This window comes from Diabrotica virgifera, chromosome 4, assembly GCF_917563875.1.
Source record: "Diabrotica virgifera virgifera chromosome 4, PGI_DIABVI_V3a".
NCBI lineage: Eukaryota > Metazoa > Arthropoda > Insecta > Coleoptera > Chrysomelidae > Diabrotica > Diabrotica virgifera.
In genome coordinates, this window is record NC_065446.1 from 243,065,884 (window position 1) to 243,084,126 (window position 18,243).

Here is an 18,243-nt window from a genome sequence, read left to right on the forward strand (position 1 = left end):
TTATCTCATTTTAGCAGCGCGTGCGCATTACGCATTTGCCGCTGTACTCTGTGTTAAGATGCAGGTGTTAAGTACCACCACGACGTGTTAACTATAACATAACTGCAGTGGATAATTTTTGCTTTTTTCTGTATTGTATACTATTTTTGATTAATTTCCTCACGAAAAATGTGTTAAAGTCATGTGTATACCAAACTTTATGTTTACAATGTACAATCATAAATGCAACGTAATCCAGCGAAAACTGGTAATCACTACACTACCAACAAGCTTTATAAATAGCGGATTTCATAACCAACTCTAATTACGATGAAAATATTTTGACTATACTTACGAGATTTTTCTGCTAATCCTTCGCAACTCGACACTTTGATCACAGGCTTGATATTTTCCGCAGAGGACACTTTTATAATAGGCTTCAAGTTCTCGCTACTCTTATAGATCTTCTCCGAACTCTTACTTTTACTAGTGCCATCTACCAGTCTTCCCTCACCGCAGATTCTCTCGGAACTTCTACTCTTATCCACGCCTTTACAATCGGAGAAGATTTTCTCGGAGCTCCTCTTCGTATTGGCCATTTTTCCCTCGCAGATAGGCTCTAGAGCAGGGCTGCGATGGCCGGACGGTATGCCCTCGGGAGTGGTGCTTCCGGAAGAGCTAGGACTCAGCCCTCGGTAGTGCTGGATGTCGAAGAGGAGGTCGGGAGGAAGGGCCATGCCCACGGACAAATGCATCGAGAGGGATTCGAGCCATACTTCCATTACTTCGAAGGGTGGCCTAAAAGAAACCAAAATGTAAACGATAAGATCATTTTTAAACTTAAACCAACTGAATCAAACAGGTATTTTACCAAAAGAATGGTTAGTGTCCACATTCGTAATTATTCCTAAGAAGCAAATGCAAAAGAATGCTTTGTACACCGTACAATTGCGTTAATGAGCCATGCTTTGAAAGTATTTCTACGAGTAATCCACAACAGAATTTACAGAAAGCTTTATGATGAAATTAGTGATAACCAATTAGGCTTTAGAAAGGGCATGGAAACCATTATTCGGTATAAATGTGCTCATGCAAAGAAATCTAGACATGAAGCAAGAACCAAGACATGTACATAGTCGTTATTGACTTTGAAAAAGAATTTGACAAAGTACAGCACGATAAAATAATTAATTAGGGAACTATCCCGTTTTATTTAAAAATAATTAATATTTTAAAACTGAAAAACATCGAAAACCGCGACATCAAAGTAATTTCAAACCTCTACTGGAACCAGAAAGTAAAGATAAGAATTGAGGATCAAATGTCGGAAGAAATAGAAATTCTTCGGGGTGTAAGACAGGGCTGTATATTATTACCACTACTGTTTAAGGTATATAGCGAAGCCATCTTCCAAGAAGCTTTAGGAGAGTGTAAGGATGGGATGATCATAAATGGTGAAATCCTTAACAATAAAGATATGCCAATGACACTGTCATATTCACTTCAACTCTACAAAGTCTGCCAAACATACTGGAACGGCTGAACGAAAAGTGTACCATATATGGTATTGAACTTAAAGAAAACATAATTCATGGTCATTACAAAACATCCAAAAAACAACGAGCCACTCCATATTACATATTACTAATATCCAGATAGAAAGGGTAGATAAATACAAATATTTAGGAACATTGGTTAGTCAAAACGCAGAACAAACAGAAGAGATTAAAAGCCGTATAGAAATAGCAAGCGCTGCTACGTTTTTATAACTTTGCTATAACGGATTTGAGGCCTGGACATTGAAGCAGTTAGAGATTAAGAAATTGGAAGCTTTTGAGCGTTGGTGTTATCGAAAAATGTTACGGATATCATGGGTAGACAAAATTAACAATATTGAAGTCCTTGATAGGGTTAATAAGAGGGAAGAAATTATATAGACAATTAACAGGCGGAAGCTTGAATATTTCGGTCGTATAGTAAGAGATCATCGTTATAGCCTGCTGCGTTTGATTATAGAGGACAAAATAGAAGGTAAAAGAGATATAGCAAGAAGACTAACCTACTGGTTACGAAATCTAAGGGAATGGTTTAGTCTGAGCTCTAACAAACTATTTCGAGCTGCTGTAAGTAAAATAAGAATTGCAGTAAAAACAATCTGGAAGAACAAACACCTAAGACAAGACACAAAAGCAACAATCTATAAAGCAGCAATTAGACCTATATTGACATACACGGCGGAAACAAGACCTGACACATCTAAAACGAGACGACGACTACTAGAAACAACAGAGATGAAAATACTCCGACGAATATCAGGGAAAAGTCTGTTGGATAGGGAGAGAAGCGAAAACATAAGATCATGCAATATAGAAGAGATAAATGGATGGGTGACAAAACGGAAACAGGAGTGGAATGAACACATTAGTAGAATGGCAGAGGATAGGATAGTACGAATAGCACGAGATAAGTTACCAAATGGACGAAGAAGTATTGGCAGACCAAGAAAAAAATGGTGCGATAATTTAAACAAATTAGAAGGTTAATACTGAAGAAGAAACAGGCTTTAAAGCCTACATACAAGAAGAAAAAGGAAGAAATTATTATTACCCACCATTCATCCAACTGTACAAAAATATTTAAAAAAAAATAGCAGTCATGTTTTTTGACCTGCACTTTGAATCTAAAATACCTTATAAACCATCTAGCAGTTCCGTTTACACCGGAAGTAACCATTATTTTGGGTAATTTTAACTTAGTCGCTTTGATTACAAAAACTCACCTTTTATCGGGATTAATATCGGTACTCAAAAATGCAATTTTGTAAAAAGGTTCAGGACAAGACGAACAAAATTTTTCCTTGAAGGCCATTTGGTTCAAACCAAAATCGTTCGATCTCGGCATAAAGTCTGGATCGGCTTGGATTCTTCCTATAATCTACAAAAATAACAAATTAGTGTACTATTTCTGGGATAGCATAATGGAATATACAGTATGTCCCTGTAAGTTGTATCCATATGGAAAACTTTTTTATTATTAATTTTACGAAAAAAAGTTATTCTTCATAAAAAGCTCTGCATGGTCCAGAACCTGAGATTCAATCATCAAATATCAAATTTTTTGAATATTATACGAGGTATGTCTAAAAGTTTGAATTTCACTCAAGAGCAAAGTAGCTTTATTTTTCACAATATGGAAAATTGCTATTATGAAAAGTTGTTTGGAATTAAAAACTATATTCTAGTATGCAAGTACATATATCCTTCTAATTGAAATTTTTTTTTGAAAAATTATGGATAACTAACATTATTTTCAGTTATTTCAATTCTGATAACTCTTTTAGTATTAATTTTACGAAAAAAAGTGATTCTAAATAAAAAGTTCTGGATGGTCCGAAACCTAAAATACAACCATCTTATATCAAATTGTATCAATTTTATACGAGGTATCTCAAAAAAGATAAATTTAGATCAAAAGTAAAGTACCTTTATAGTTCAGAATATTTCAATTAGAAGGATGTAATTACATACTGAAACATAGTTTTTAATTCTAAATAGCTTTTCATAATAACAATTTTCGATATTGTGAAAAATAGACGTTATTTTACTCTTGAGCGAAATTCATATTTTTTGACATACCTCGTATAAAATTGATAAAATTTGACATAAGATGGTTGTATTTTAGGTTTTAGAGCATGCAGAACTTTTATTAAGAATCACTGTTTTTCGTAAAATCAATAATAAAAGAGTTATCTGAATTGAAATAACTGAAAATACCGTTAGTTATCCATAATTTTTCAAAAAAAAAATTTTCAATAAGAAGGATATAATTGCATACTAGAATATAGTTTTTAATTCCAAACAACTTTTCATAATAGCAATTTTCAATATTGTGAAAAATAAAGCTACTTTACTCTTGAGTGAAATTCAAACTTTTAGACATAATATTCAAAAAATTTGATATTTGATGATTGAATCTTAGGTTCTGGACCATGCAGAGCTTTTTATGAAGAATAACTTTTTTTCGTAAAATTAATAATAAAAAAGTTTTCCATATGGATACAACTTACAGGGACATACTGTATATAAAAAATATGATAGCATATTGGCATATATAAAAAATAATAAGGATTGGAGATATCGATTCGCTTTCAATTTTATCCATTTAGCCCAATAAATGACCATTTTGGAGTGTAATTTCCAGGGGCAACTCCGAATTGCATGAAAATTTGGATTTAGGTGCTACTTACCCTCCACTTCAAAGTTGAATTTGTGCCGTTGGTTGCTTTTACTTGGGGGGTGACATTTACCCCTTCTCGGGGGGTGAAAACGCGTGTTTAAAATAAGTCCGGAAATGGATAAATTGACTTATTTTAAGCACCTTTTGTTCTATAAAGTTTTTTACGTAAGCCAATACTTATTCGTTATTCGCGAGTTAAAATGTTGATATTTCGACAAAAAAACTACGTTTTCAGACCGTTTTCCCAAATAACTCAAAAAGTAAATATTTTATCGAAAAAAATATTTTTAGCAAAAGTGTAGCCTATAAAAAAACGAAAAAAATGGTGTACCAGTAAAGTCTACAAATTGAGTAGAAGCAAAGTTGTAGCTCATGAAAAATACGTTCTTATTCGTCTAATTCCAAATCGAATAATTCAACGCGAAATCGCCGAAGAAAGAAGCGTTTTTCGGGAAAACTTTATTAACATTTTTAAAGTATCGAAAAAAAGCTTATTATTTGTTTTTACAAAAGTTTACAGCATCAAAAATAAACGAGTTACACTGAAAAAAAAGTTGGTCCCTTTTTTTTGTAAAAAAAATCGTGAAAACCTCCCTCTATTTAGCACCCTAAATGAAATTAATCGTTTGGCTTTACCATCTATTTTAACTATATGTGTATTGTTTATATGATCTGTAAGTTTGATTGGTTTGAAGTGCTTATTTTTAAAAACATTTGGTTTTATAGTAAAACAATTTTCTAAAAATTTTTGAAAAATTTCATTTTTTCAAAATAACTTAAAAAGTATTAGTGATAAGAAAAATCTTAAAGAATAAAAAAATGTAGGTTTTGCTATTATAAATATGCTAGTTTCATTTTGTTTCTCCGTAAGACAAAAATTGGTTAACATATGGCTGTTCAAAATTTGCATACACTCGTGACTAGTGACCCATTCAAGCTTTCTCAATTATAACCCTTTCAAAAATAAACACTTTAAACCGGTGAGTCTGACAGATCATATAAAAAATAGATAGGTAAGTAAATTGTTTGTAAAGCGGTAGCGATTAATTTCATTTGGGGAGCTAAACACGGCAAGATTTTCATGATTTTTTACAAAAAAAAGAGGGCCAACTTTATTTTGAGCGTAACTCGCTTATTTTTAATGCTAAAACTTTTGTTAGCAATTAAAACAAAGCTTTTTATAAACACTTTAAAAAAGTTTAAATGGGTTTTTCCCGAAAAGTGCTTTAATTTTTCGGTGATTTCACCTTGAAATATTCGATTTGGAATTAGACGAATAAGAACGTATTTTTCATGAGCTACAACTTTGTTTTTATTTGATTGATAGACTTAACTGATACACCATTTTTTGGGTTTTTTTATAGGCTACACTTTTGCTAAGGATATTTATTTTTTTCGATAAAATGTTTACTTTTTAAGTTATTTGCGAAAAACCGTCTCAAAACGTAGTTTTTTTGTCGAAAAATCAACATTTTCAATGGCAAATAACTCGAAAAGTATTGACTTACGTAAAAAACTCTATAGAACAAAAGTTGCTTAAAATCAGTCAATTTATCCATTTCCGGTCTTATCTTGAACATATGTTTTTTCACCCCCGAGAAGGGGTGACTGTCATCCCCCAAGTAAAAGCAACCAACGGCACAATTTCGACTTTGAAGTAGAGGGTAAGTAGAACCTAAATCCAAATTTTCATGCAATTCGGAGTTGCCCCTGAAAATTACACGGTATCGCCGAATTTCCCGTTCATTTACTGGGCTAATTTTATGTTACCAGAAGGTATGGCTGGCAAAATGACATCCTACTTTGTTTTTTGAAGTTATACTTCTTTAGGCGCGATTGAGAGTAAATTTTTATTATTCTGTGACATCGACACAGACATCGATACAGACATCGCTAAATCTTTCAATTTATGTAGATATGTATCAGCGCAAATAAGGTGCAAAACGAATATATTAGTGTTTTTAGTAAATATATTTATTATAATTTTGTGTCTTTGGATTTGCCTTCCTCGGGAGTAAGATAATAAGTATTATTAAAACATTTTTATTTTATGTATACAGAGCCTTGGTAGGTCATTGGTAGAGCATTTGACTAGAGATCGAAAGGTCCCGCGTTCCAATCCTGACAATTCATATTCCTTTTTTTAATTTTTGGTGTGTTAATAAAAATTGTTTGAAAGTGGTAAGTATTAAAATTAGTTTAATATTTAAATAAAATACAAATAAACTGTTTAAAGTATATTTATTTCAATCTGGTGGGATGTTTAGTAATATTTTTGGTTTTGTTTTATGTGCTATTAGATTGAAAACTTAGTCTTTTGCTAGCAGTTGCTAATAAGTTTTGAAACCGGTAGAGGTGCTTGCTGCACTCTCCGATTGAACTAGAATATGATGCGGCTGTAGTTTCGTGTTGCAACGAAATTAAAAATGGTTATTCATTTTTGATATATTTATTTCGCTGAAATCATATAATAGAAGCATAACTTCTTACGTGCGTACAAAGTACACACACATTCTGTTTTTTATTTTGAAAGAGATCCTGTTAGTCACTCAAAAATGATATGATTCCCTACAAGCCTTTGGCTTAAATATTTTAGACTAATAAGAAATCTGTAGTTTATCTGTATATGTAAATTAAGCGGGTATAAGACAGGGATGCGTATTGCCGCCCATGCTGTTTACAGTTATTATTCCAAAAATTACTTAATACTGTGATTTATATTGTTTATTTAAATGTACTTGCTTTTGACTGCCACGGAAAGAGTGAAAATTTTCTGCACCTTCCATAAAGAGGGAGTTTGGGAGGAATTATTACTACTTGTATGAGTAAACACTGTCATAGTGTAAGAGGGGAAGCTGATGTTTATTACTACAGATAACGCGCAATTTTTGAGAGCGATAAGCAGATTTTTTTATCGAGAAAATTTAGAAAAAGTTGCTTTGCTTTTGCATTTTTGAGAACTATAAGATCTTCATAATCTTCAAATCTTCACGACTTAATCTAATCTATATGAAATATTCCATACGTGTACTTACTTCACACAAAATAATCCCAAAACTGAAGATATCGACCTTTTCGTCGTATTTATTTCCTTTCATCATTTCTGGGGCCATCCAATAGGGATTTCCTACTACCGTGTACCGTTTTTTGCGCTCCTGTCGTTTACATCCCGTTGGATTCTTCGGAGACACCTTTCTCGTACTGTTCGTTGCATGTGAAATTATTCTGGCAAGACCGAAATCGGCTACAATCACAGTTTTGTCGTCTCTAACTAGACAGTTGTGGGAATTGAGATCTAAACAAACAAAAATAGAATTCATACGTAATAATCTATAGATAAACTAAAAATTGGCTGGAATTGTGTAATTTCACAACAGTTGGCAGTTTTCAAAACGGTTTTTTGTATATGGTTATTTATTTGGATCAACAATATTTCTTTGTATGTACGTCTTTAAATAAAAATATGTATGCGATAAAGTTTTGCCTAGCTAATTTTCCTTTAACTGAAGATTTTTCTTTTTTTTTTTTTCGCAAAAACAAAAAAGATAAACAATATTTCTGTGTATTTAACTTATTATTTTTAATTTTTAGTCATTTTGATTGTTTTTGATTTACCCAAAAAATTTTAAATACCAACAGTTACCGATCGTCAGTAATATCGTCATTTACTCACTAAGTGAGTGCGCACACTGCAGACTTTTTAGTCGGCCGATAGTTTAGTCGGCTTCTTAATCAGTACATAGATATATGCATCGGTGAATCGGTGTAGTGTGCGCATCTGCATACATCTCTGTATTAAGAAGCCGACTAAACTATCGGCCGACTAAAAAGTCTGCAGTCTGCGCACTCACTTAAGTTACTTTGAGAAAGGACGCATTGTATGTACATAGATATGAAAGAGACTGATTTTGGTTTATCGACACTAATATACACTGCGCGTCACGAAAAAGAGGTCACCTAGAATTTTGTAAGAAATTTTCAATAACTTTAAGTTTATACAATTTATTCTATTGTAACTAAATTCCCACAATGCAGAAACACTTTTAGCGTCTTTTAGGTACCGACAAACGGTGCCGACAAGTCAATTAAGGGTAATAAGTTTGCAAAATTGATATCAGTTTTACGACTTCGGATAATGCATGTGTTGTTTGTACCTTATTTTTCTTGAAATATGGCTATTCTGTTTTTCAAAAACCTTTCACTACAGTACAGTTGTTCTAAGAGTAAACTTGTGCAATTTTTAAATTTAAAACTATGGCTGAGAAATTTGCTAGAGCTGTTCAAATTGTTACTTTGATTGGTAATGGAATAAGCCAAAGAGAAGTGGCCAGGCAGCTTGGAGTTAGTCGTTATATGGTCCAAAAAACTTACCAACGATTCGTAGAGACTGGATCTCACGAACGACGACCAGGATCAGGCCCGAAAAGAATCACGACGGCCAGAGAAGACCGTTCTTTACAACGCACTTCTTTGCAAAATCGGTTCTTTACGGCTAGAGCAATCCAAAACCGTTTTCAAAATGCTCACGGGTGGACATTAAGCACTTCTACCGTGAGAAGAAGGTTGAGGGAATTTGGTCTAAGGGCTCGCTGTCCAGCAACAGGACCTTTGTTAACAGCAGCACATCGACAACGCCGACTACAGTTTGCTAGACACCACGAGCATTGGACGATAGAAGACTGGAAAAATGTTTTGTTTAATGATGAGTCCAGGATGGTTCTTTATGGCTCAGATGGTCGTATCAAAACATACAGAAGACGTGGGGAACGATATGCTGCTTGTGTTCGACGAGTACGTGTTGCTTTTGGAGGAGGTTCGGTAATGTTTTGGGCAGCCATTTCATTCGAAGGCCGTACTGATCTCGTATTTATTGATAGAGGAGCGTTGAATGCTCACCGATACATTACCGAAATTCTAGACGAGCATGTAATGCCTTTTGCTGGGTTTGTCGGCGAAAACTTTATTTTTATGCAAGACAACGCGCGGCCACACGTAGCCAAGATGGTATCGCAATACCTGGAAACTGTCGGTGTGCCAAAAATGAACTGGCCGGCTTAAAGTCCAGATTTGAACCCGATTGAACATGTTTGGGACCAACTCAAACGAAGGGTAAGAAACAGAATACCTGCTCCAATAAATCGTGAGCAGCTTCGGTTGGCGCTCATGGAAGAATGGGAAGCTTTTCCTTAAAACGACATCCAGAATTTGATTAATTCAATGCCAAATCGAATGAGGAGTGTAATTCACAATAGAGGTGGTAATACACAGTATTAATAATCACGACTTAATTGTAATTTTTATAAAGAAAACAGAAAAAATGTACAATGTTAATTTTTTTTTATTTTTCAATAAAATCATTCTTTTGGAAAAAGTTATTTTTTTTGACATTTGTTATTTAAAAAATGATTGCATACTGCTTTAGAACATATTCTTAAACATTACACAAACATCTAATGACAATCACTTTCTGGTACAGGGTATGTCAAAAATATGAATTTCGCTCAAGAGCAAACTACCTTTATATTTCAAAATATCAAAAAATTTTATTATGAAAAGTTATTTGTAATTAAAAACCATATTCAAATATGCAATAACAGCCTTCTACTTAAAAAAATAAATTCTGAAATTTTCCTAAATTACCGATTCCGAACATCATTTTTATTTATTATAAATGTAATAACTTTATTAATAATTTTAGGAAAAAAGTTATTTTTCATAAAAATCTGTGCATGGTCTAAGATGCAACCATCAGTTATCCAAGTTTGTTAATTTTATACGAGGTGTGTCAAATAATATGAATTCTTTCTAAATTCATATCATTTGACACACCTCGTATAAAATTAACAAACTTGGATAACTGATGGTTGCATCTTGAGGTTTAGATCATGCACAGATTTTTATGAAGAATAACTTTTTTTTCCTAAAATTATTAAAAGAGTTATTACATGTCTAATAAATAAAAATGATGTTCGGAATAGGTAATTTAGGAAAATTTCAGATTTTTTTTTTCAAGTAGAAGGCATGTTATTGCATATTTGAATATGGTTTTTAATTACAAATAACTTTTCATTATAACATTTTTTGATATTTTGAAATATAAAGGTAGTTTGCTCTTGAGCGAAATTCATATTTTTTGACATACCTCGTATATTGTTGACAAAATTTGATATCTGATGATTGCATCTTAGGTTTTAGACTATGCAGAGCACTTTATAAAGAATGACTTTTTTTCGTGAAATTGATATTAAAAAAGTTTCCCATATGGTTCCAAGTTAACCCTTAACTTGACAATGTGTATCTTAATACACACATATTTTAGATTTTTTTTACAAAGTTTAAACCTCCAAATCTGCGTAGATATTGTAATGTGAATTTCGATTCACCCCTGTTCTTTGTACAGGTAACTACACTGTTGCAATATTTATATTTGGCGGGAATAAATTTGTCAACTTTTTATAGGCTAGTTCTGTGACGAACAATGGCCGGGTTCAATTTACCAACTTTTCCCAAGATAACGGTAGTTTTTGTGGCGATTTGTAAAGTTATTTTAATTCTGTGAATAAAATCGAATAAGGTAAGCATTGTCCTTTAGTAATATGTCAATAGTTTCGTAATTTAGATGTTTGATAAAATGTGAGCTTCGTCTAAAAACATGTGTATTTAAATTCACATAGCCAATAACACGAACATCAATAAATGTGAATTTAAATACACACTGCTCGTTTTAGACACTTTAAATAAGAACGACGAGTAATAGGTGTCCAGGGTAGTACTCGTTGAATTGTTAACTGTATAAAATTAATTTATTTTGTGATTTTATTTAAATGTATTCCAATAAGTACATATTAGTAATGGGCGCTGGGTATTAGTTTCAAGTTCGTCTTTGTTTCAGATTATGACTTCCAACAGAACAAAGAGAATATACAATTAGCAACTCAACAAATAAATTATGAGGAGGATTGTGAGTATAATATTTTAGTTCCCAATAGAAATATTGACTCCGATATTGAAAGTGATAATGAAGAATATATTATGTTACCGTCCGCCCCTTTAGCATATATCCTGTAATAGAGGGTGTTGATGACGATGATTTAGAAAATTCATCTAAGTTTACTATTTTATCGAATATATTGCTCGAAAACGAGGAGATCTTGGAAAACGAAGCAAACAATGAAAAGGTAGAAAATGCAGAAGGTGCTAAAAATAACGAGCTAAATGAGCGTATTGGGTATGTTGTAGATGAAACCTTAGCAGATGAGCTTGATCATAAACCTCTCAATTTAAAAAAGAACAAACAACAACAAAAAGTTCAAAAGAAAAACAAAACCAAGAAAGCGAAAATATACAGCTGGACAGAGGAACCTTTTAGCTACCCGGTAGATATTGAAGAGGATAATTTTCAAGTTCCAGACGAGATTTTATCTCCAATTGATTACTTTAAAATGTTTTTCGATTATATAAATTTTTGATGATGTAAAAGAACAAAAACTTTAAAACAATTTCGTTTTTCCATAATCGACAGCTTGCTCCGTGAAAATAAAAAAACTTGGAAGACCTTGGAACCTTGACCTTCATGAGGACATCGCTGTTCAAAAAAAAAGAATAAGAACCATATTTAAACCCTGGCCAGAAGATGATACAAGATTTGATAATTTCGGACACCTTCCACAATTTTCCACAAAGGGCCGATGTCGCAATTGTGTAAATATCCAAACACATATAAAATGAACGAAATGTGACGTACGTCTTTGTTTTGTGTCACAACGAAATTGTTTTTTCGATTTCCATATGAGCAAGTAATCATTGTAATATTTTTGTTAGTAAAATAAATCAGTACAACCCTGGGTGTTCTTTCATTTTTCCACCTAATTTTAATTTAGAAAACAAGTACTCAAATTGGTAATGTGTATTGTAATACACACATATTGTTTTATGGTTTCTTGGCGTTGTGCATTCAGATACACACGTACAAATCAAAGTCAAAATTTGTTCAAAAAAAAGTTTATTAGTGAAAATGTATTAATTGACGACCCACTTCAACAAATAATGTCAGAAATAATTTTTATTTTGCGTATTTCTTGTTTTGCCAAGTTAAGGGTTAAGCAGACGCCGCCCTGTATGATTCGTAGAAGTTAAAAAATGCCAAAAATTTAAGGTGGCCTCTTTTTATTTAATGACGCGCAGTGTATAAGAGTTTAAGCTAATCCATTAATGGTCTTAAGAGTTTGGATGAGATTTTTCTTTCTATCTTTCAGTAAAGTCGTCCCAGGAACGCAACTCATAAATATTGGCAATATCATTTTAAAGTCTTCTACTTTAAAATGTATCATATGTATCTGAATTGCCGATATAAATGAGTCAAATTAAATAAATTATTTGAAGAATTTTTTTACTAAGCAACAACATTTTTGTTTATGTTAATAGTATTTTGTATTTTGACAACGGCACCCGATTTGGGCGTCGAAACATTAATAAAAATCATTTTATTAATAATATTGTGGCTTATTTCCCATTCTAAATAGTTAAAATTTGGAGGAGATGGTCCAATGATAAGATTTATCGGTGTCGTGAAAGGTTTGGACAACCTAGACCTAGAATATTACAAGGCAGGGATTTGCGCCATCTTAGACTTCTTGATCTCAGAAATAGAGAGGGCAGTGTAAAAAATATACACTGTTCTGCATGTACTTAACTTACATTATCTTAATTTGACCATTTCGAGTTTTTCGAAGAATAGTTTTTTTTTCTGACCCCCCTTAACGAACTCCCCTGTATTGAGATACAATATATGGTAAGGGTACATTTACAGGGAACAAGGTTTTTCTACATAGCATAATCTGACGCGCTCGAGTAACTGCAAAAATCCCCGCTTGGGCTCCCCTACTAATACTTCCATAAATAAATATTTAAAAAAATATTTGTCCATCCAGATGTTACATTTTTTTTGGCAATCAGTATATGTAACATACGTGACTTTTACCTCTATGAATAATATTCATGGAATGCAGATAGGCCATTCCGGAAGCTATATCTTTGGCGAAGGACACTCTTTGTTCCCATGGGAGAGGTTGGCAGGAATCGTGTAACAATTCTGTCAGAGTTCCTCCAGAAATGTACTCAGTCACTAAATGTAAACGTTTTTCTTTGTATAAGACGCCGATGAAACGAAGGACGTTATTGTGGTTAAGACTTCTTAATACTGCGACCTATAAAAATAGATTAAGCTTAATTATTGCCCCCTAAGATCATGATTTTATCAATATTTTTAAAACTATTGAGCACTTTACCTCTTTAAGGAAATTCTTCTGAGCCTCTTCATCCACCCTGTACAGCTCCTTCAACACCATCACCTCTTCGGTATCTCTGGTAGTTACTTTGTACACTTGACCGAAGAACCCTTGGCCTAGAAGTTCTCCTTTGACCAAATCTGAGGCTCGGAACACTCTCTGTTGAGGTCTAGGCTCCAAAAATGAGTAGGCACGTGACAATTCTAAACATCTTTTAGAATTTGGAGATCTAAAGATGATAAAAAATTAAATCGATAAGTTTTAAGAGACATTAACAAATGATATATCTACACTTAAAACAAACAACGAGAATTGGGCTAGATATGATCAAGAAAAGGCGAAAACATTTGCTATCCATCTGGCGGAAATCTTCAACTCGCTAGATCACAACATGATAAATAACAATGGTAATAGCTATTTGTATAACAACGGAGGAAAGTGCTACTTTTCCTCCCGAGAATGAAGTTTACTGCCCGACGCGTAGCGGAGGGCAGTAATCATTCAAGGGAGGAAAAGGCACTTTACTCACATGTTATACATATGGTTTTTCCACCTTCCTCAAATAACAAGTCATTTTTTCATTTTTACTTAATTTATTTATGTAACTAACCAACAAAATATACCGGGTGTCCACTTATATTTTCCCCCATTTTAACTGCCTATAACTTCTAAACGGCTCAAGATAGAAATATGCGGTTTTCGCTGAAATGTTTTATTTTAGTAAAAGTTTTGTCTGAATGGACTGAATTTTTTATATCGCTTTCAAATACGAAAAGAAAAATGGCGGATTTTTGAAAAAAACGTTGTTGACTTTTTTTTAATGGAACACCCAGTATATTTTTTTGTAAATTGAAAGAAAGGTCATTCACCTATCCAGTGGTATGAAGTTTTTCAAAATCGGTTGTCAAATCACTGAGTAATTAATTTTTAAAATGACAAATTGCATCTCTCATTTTAAAAATTAATTGCTGTCATTTGACCACCGATTTTAAAATAATTTATACCGTTGGATAGGGAAATGATCGTTTTTTCAAGTTTTTAGGTAATTGACCATTTTTTATGTAGCTTTTAAATAAAAAAATGGCGAATTTTTGGAAAAAAAATACGTTGTTGACTTTTTTTATTGAATCACCCAGTATATTTTTTTGTAGCTTGAAAAAACGGTCATTTACCTATCCAGCGATATTAAGTTGTCAAATGACTGAGCAAATAATTTTTAAAATGGAAGATGCAATGTGGAAATCACATAACATAATATCATTTTGCTTAGTTATGTTATTTAGGTATGTGATATCCACGTTGCACCGCTCATTTTAAAAATTAATTACTCCGTGATTTGACAACCGATTTTGAAAAACTTTATATCGCTGGATAGGTGAATGACCTTTCTTTCAATTTACAAAAAAATATACTGGGTGTTCCATTAAAAAAAAGTCAACAACGTTTTTTTCAAAAATCCGCCATTTTTCTTTTCGTATTTGAAAGCGATATAAACAATTCAATCCATTCAGACAAAACTTTTACTAAAATAAAACATTTCATCGAAAACCGCATATTTCTATCTTAAGCCGTTTAGAAGTTATAGGCAGTTAAAATGGGGGAAAATATAAGTGGACACCCGGTATTAGAACTAAAACTAACAAGTAGGTACAATAAAACTGTCAACTGTCAAATATAAGTCAAATTATGAATGTAAACATTGTTAAATCAAAATAACAATTTACTGTTTTTTATCATTCTGCAAAATACGGAGTGTTTTATAAATAAACGTTAAAATGTATAGATACTTACGTAATAGAAAATAGATATTGTACAGGGCGTCAATAAGTTATATTTCATGAATGAAATACCATGACGTCACTTTTACTTTTTCTCCCTAGGGAGGAAAAGTATAACTTTTCTCCCTACAATCAGGTACGGAAAAGTATACTTTCGGTAGAGGTAGGTGGAAAAAATATTTTCTGTATATACCGTGTCCAACAAGTTTACCAATTAAATAATTCTCTTCTCTTCGCTCCGTGCGTGACCACGGTGGGGGTACATGAAACTATACCAGCATCCGTAGCGGCAAAATATGACGATTTTGGCGATTCTTTGTAATGTCAGTGTCATTGTTTTTATAACAAATTTTATCAAAAGTGGTAAATAAATTTTGCGTAAGTATTCAATTGTGTTAATAATCGCCAAAAAAGTAAGCGTAATTTCTAGAGATCTCCAATAATCACAAATAACTTAGAGAAAAGATTTAAACTAGGAGGAATAAACTCAAAAGGCAGATTCACACCAAATAATGTCACTATAAAAATCACCAGATTCATCTTATTTTTTGGTTGACCATGTCGGTCTTCCACGGTAATCCAGTAATCAGTATCGAACAACTTGTAATGCTGGCCACTCACTTACGGATATCGAAGAGGCCGGGTGACTGACAGGCGGTTAATTGAAGCCAAAATCACCACATACACGCAGTTCTCGTAAAGGCGTTGGCACGCTCGATCACAAAACTGCATGTGTGTGGTGTCTCAACTGCAGTTCATTAACCTAACTACTCAAATAACGGCCTTCAGTCCTGGCCTGCATGCCACGGCCTCTTCGATATCCGTAAGTGAGTGGCCAGCATAAGACTAATCACAATTCGCTAAAGAGTTCTAAAAACAACAGTTTTATATATAAATGCAGATTAAAAATTAAAGAAATAACTTAATTAACCTAAGAAATTTAAAAGTCAATATTGTCAAAATGTCATAATTAAGTGGAGTAAACTTGCCTGCGGTTGGACCAATTACAAATAAGCATTACAGCGCGGTAAATTTGAATTACTCCTCCTAGTTTAAAAACGAGGGTAGATTTTCCCTTTTTGTTCCGCTTGGGGTTGAAAAGATCAATTGCGATGAATTTTTAGAAACCTGTTCTTAATACTACATCCATTTTATTCATAAATTGGAAACCAATTGGATAACAAAGGAATGGAAATATCTGGAGGAGGCCTATATTGATGATGATGATGATGATTGCTTTTAAATCGTGAATTTATTGTGTGAATATCAAGTAGTCTTTCTTTAACTTACTCATCCAAAAGCCTGCTCAACGACGAACTCCTTTCCTTATCCAAACACTGGTTATCTGACAAGTTATTCTTCCTCCTTAACTGCCTGGACCTCGTCCCGCTCATGTAACCTTCATCCTTCCTCTTAAACAGTCTCTCCTTGTTAATTCCAACGTTGTTCGGTTTGTCGAAGGTCTCGCACGGTTGCTGAATCGTAGGAATGTTGAAAAAGTCTGATTTGTGATCTCCGTTGAGGGAATCAGTCGATCCGGAACAAATAACGTTATCCGGAACGCTTTTTATACTGGGAATGTTGGTATCACTGGCGGTTGTAGTTAGAGGTATGTTGGAATGTCTTAATGCCGTGAATTTGGCGAGATTTCGAGATATGGTTTCTGGATCGTGTTCTATGGTTAACTGAAACGAACAAAAATATTGTATGATTAAATGGTTCTGCTATAATTATGAGTATACATGGTCGTTCTGAAGCTATTTTCTTGTGTAATTTTTTTAATTAACTATTTAGATGGGAAATAAGCCACAAATAAATTGAAAAAGATAATGTTATTAACGTTTCGACGCCCAAATTGGGTGTCGTTGTCAAAATACAAAATAATAAATTAAACAAAAATGTTGATGTTTAGTAAAAAAAATTCTTGTGATAATTTATTTAATCTGACTAATTTATATCGGCAATTCAGACATACAGTATAAATTAAAGAAATATGGAACATAGCTTTTTAAGACACAGTGTTTGAACTGCATTTGAGATAGTGGACCAATATAAAAGTTCCAGACATTAAAACCAGAAATCATAGCAACATTAACATTGGCATGTAGAAAATATCTTTGAAGTAGAACCTCCTACTTCTATCTCTCTTTTTGGGAGTTTACTAAAATAGCGAGCCCAGCCGAATGAGCCGAAAGTACATAATCGGACTTAAGGGTCCGCACCGCGCAAAGGAATAGAACCGAACCGAACCCACTACCTACATGCACAGACAAGGCGATTGCAGATACGCGGTACGAATGGGTTATTATTTTTATAAGTTTTTGGATATGTATTTAAAACATATAATTTAACCTAAAATATTTATTTTAATATTTATAGTGCTAAATATTTCATGTGTATCTATTTATGGATAATGATGATTGGCATTATACATAATATTATGTATATTGTTCTAAAGCTATTTTTTGTGGCGTTTGTGTAATTTATTTTTCTAAATGGGAAATAAGCCACAATTTAACTTAAAAAATGATTTTGTTAACGTTTCGACCTCCACTTCGGACGTCGTTGTCAAAATACACAGTATTAATAAATTAAACAAAAATGTTGTTGCTTAGTAAAAAAAATTTCTTCTAATAATATAATTTATTCTAACTCATTCATATCGGCAATTATTAGAAGATTTTTTTTTACTAAGCAACAACATTTTTGTTTAAATTATTAATATTTTGTATTTTGACAACGACGTTCGAAATAAAAGTTAACAAAATAATTTTTTAAGTTAAATTATGGCTTATTTCGTATTTAGAATAATAAATTACATAAACGCCACAAAGAAATAGCTTCAGACAATATTTAAGGTGAAAAAATATGTTTTAAATAGGTACGTATCCATAAACTTACACTTATAAAAATAAAATAATCTATTCGTACCGCGTATGCACAAAAAGCTAGAAGGATCTGCA

General features: G+C 32.8%; 1 protein-coding gene across 2 annotated transcripts in view; it reads right to left on the reverse strand.

Annotated features, from left to right (window-relative positions):
* LOC114347312 (LIM domain kinase 1) overlaps window positions 1-18,243 on the reverse strand; it is a 70,197-nt gene that overhangs the window by 15,351 nt on the left and 36,603 nt on the right. For both annotated transcript variants that reach the window (XM_050649916.1, XM_028298034.2), the window contains 6 exons: window positions 16,571-16,965; window positions 13,503-13,731; window positions 13,196-13,421; window positions 7,251-7,510; window positions 2,759-2,913; window positions 335-777 (listed from right to left, as the gene is read on the reverse strand). In XM_050649916.1, coding sequence (XP_050505873.1) covers window positions 335-777; window positions 2,759-2,913; window positions 7,251-7,510; window positions 13,196-13,421; window positions 13,503-13,731; window positions 16,571-16,965 — 1,708 coding nt within the window. The remainder of the gene's footprint in view (window positions 1-334; window positions 778-2,758; window positions 2,914-7,250; window positions 7,511-13,195; window positions 13,422-13,502; window positions 13,732-16,570; window positions 16,966-18,243) is intronic.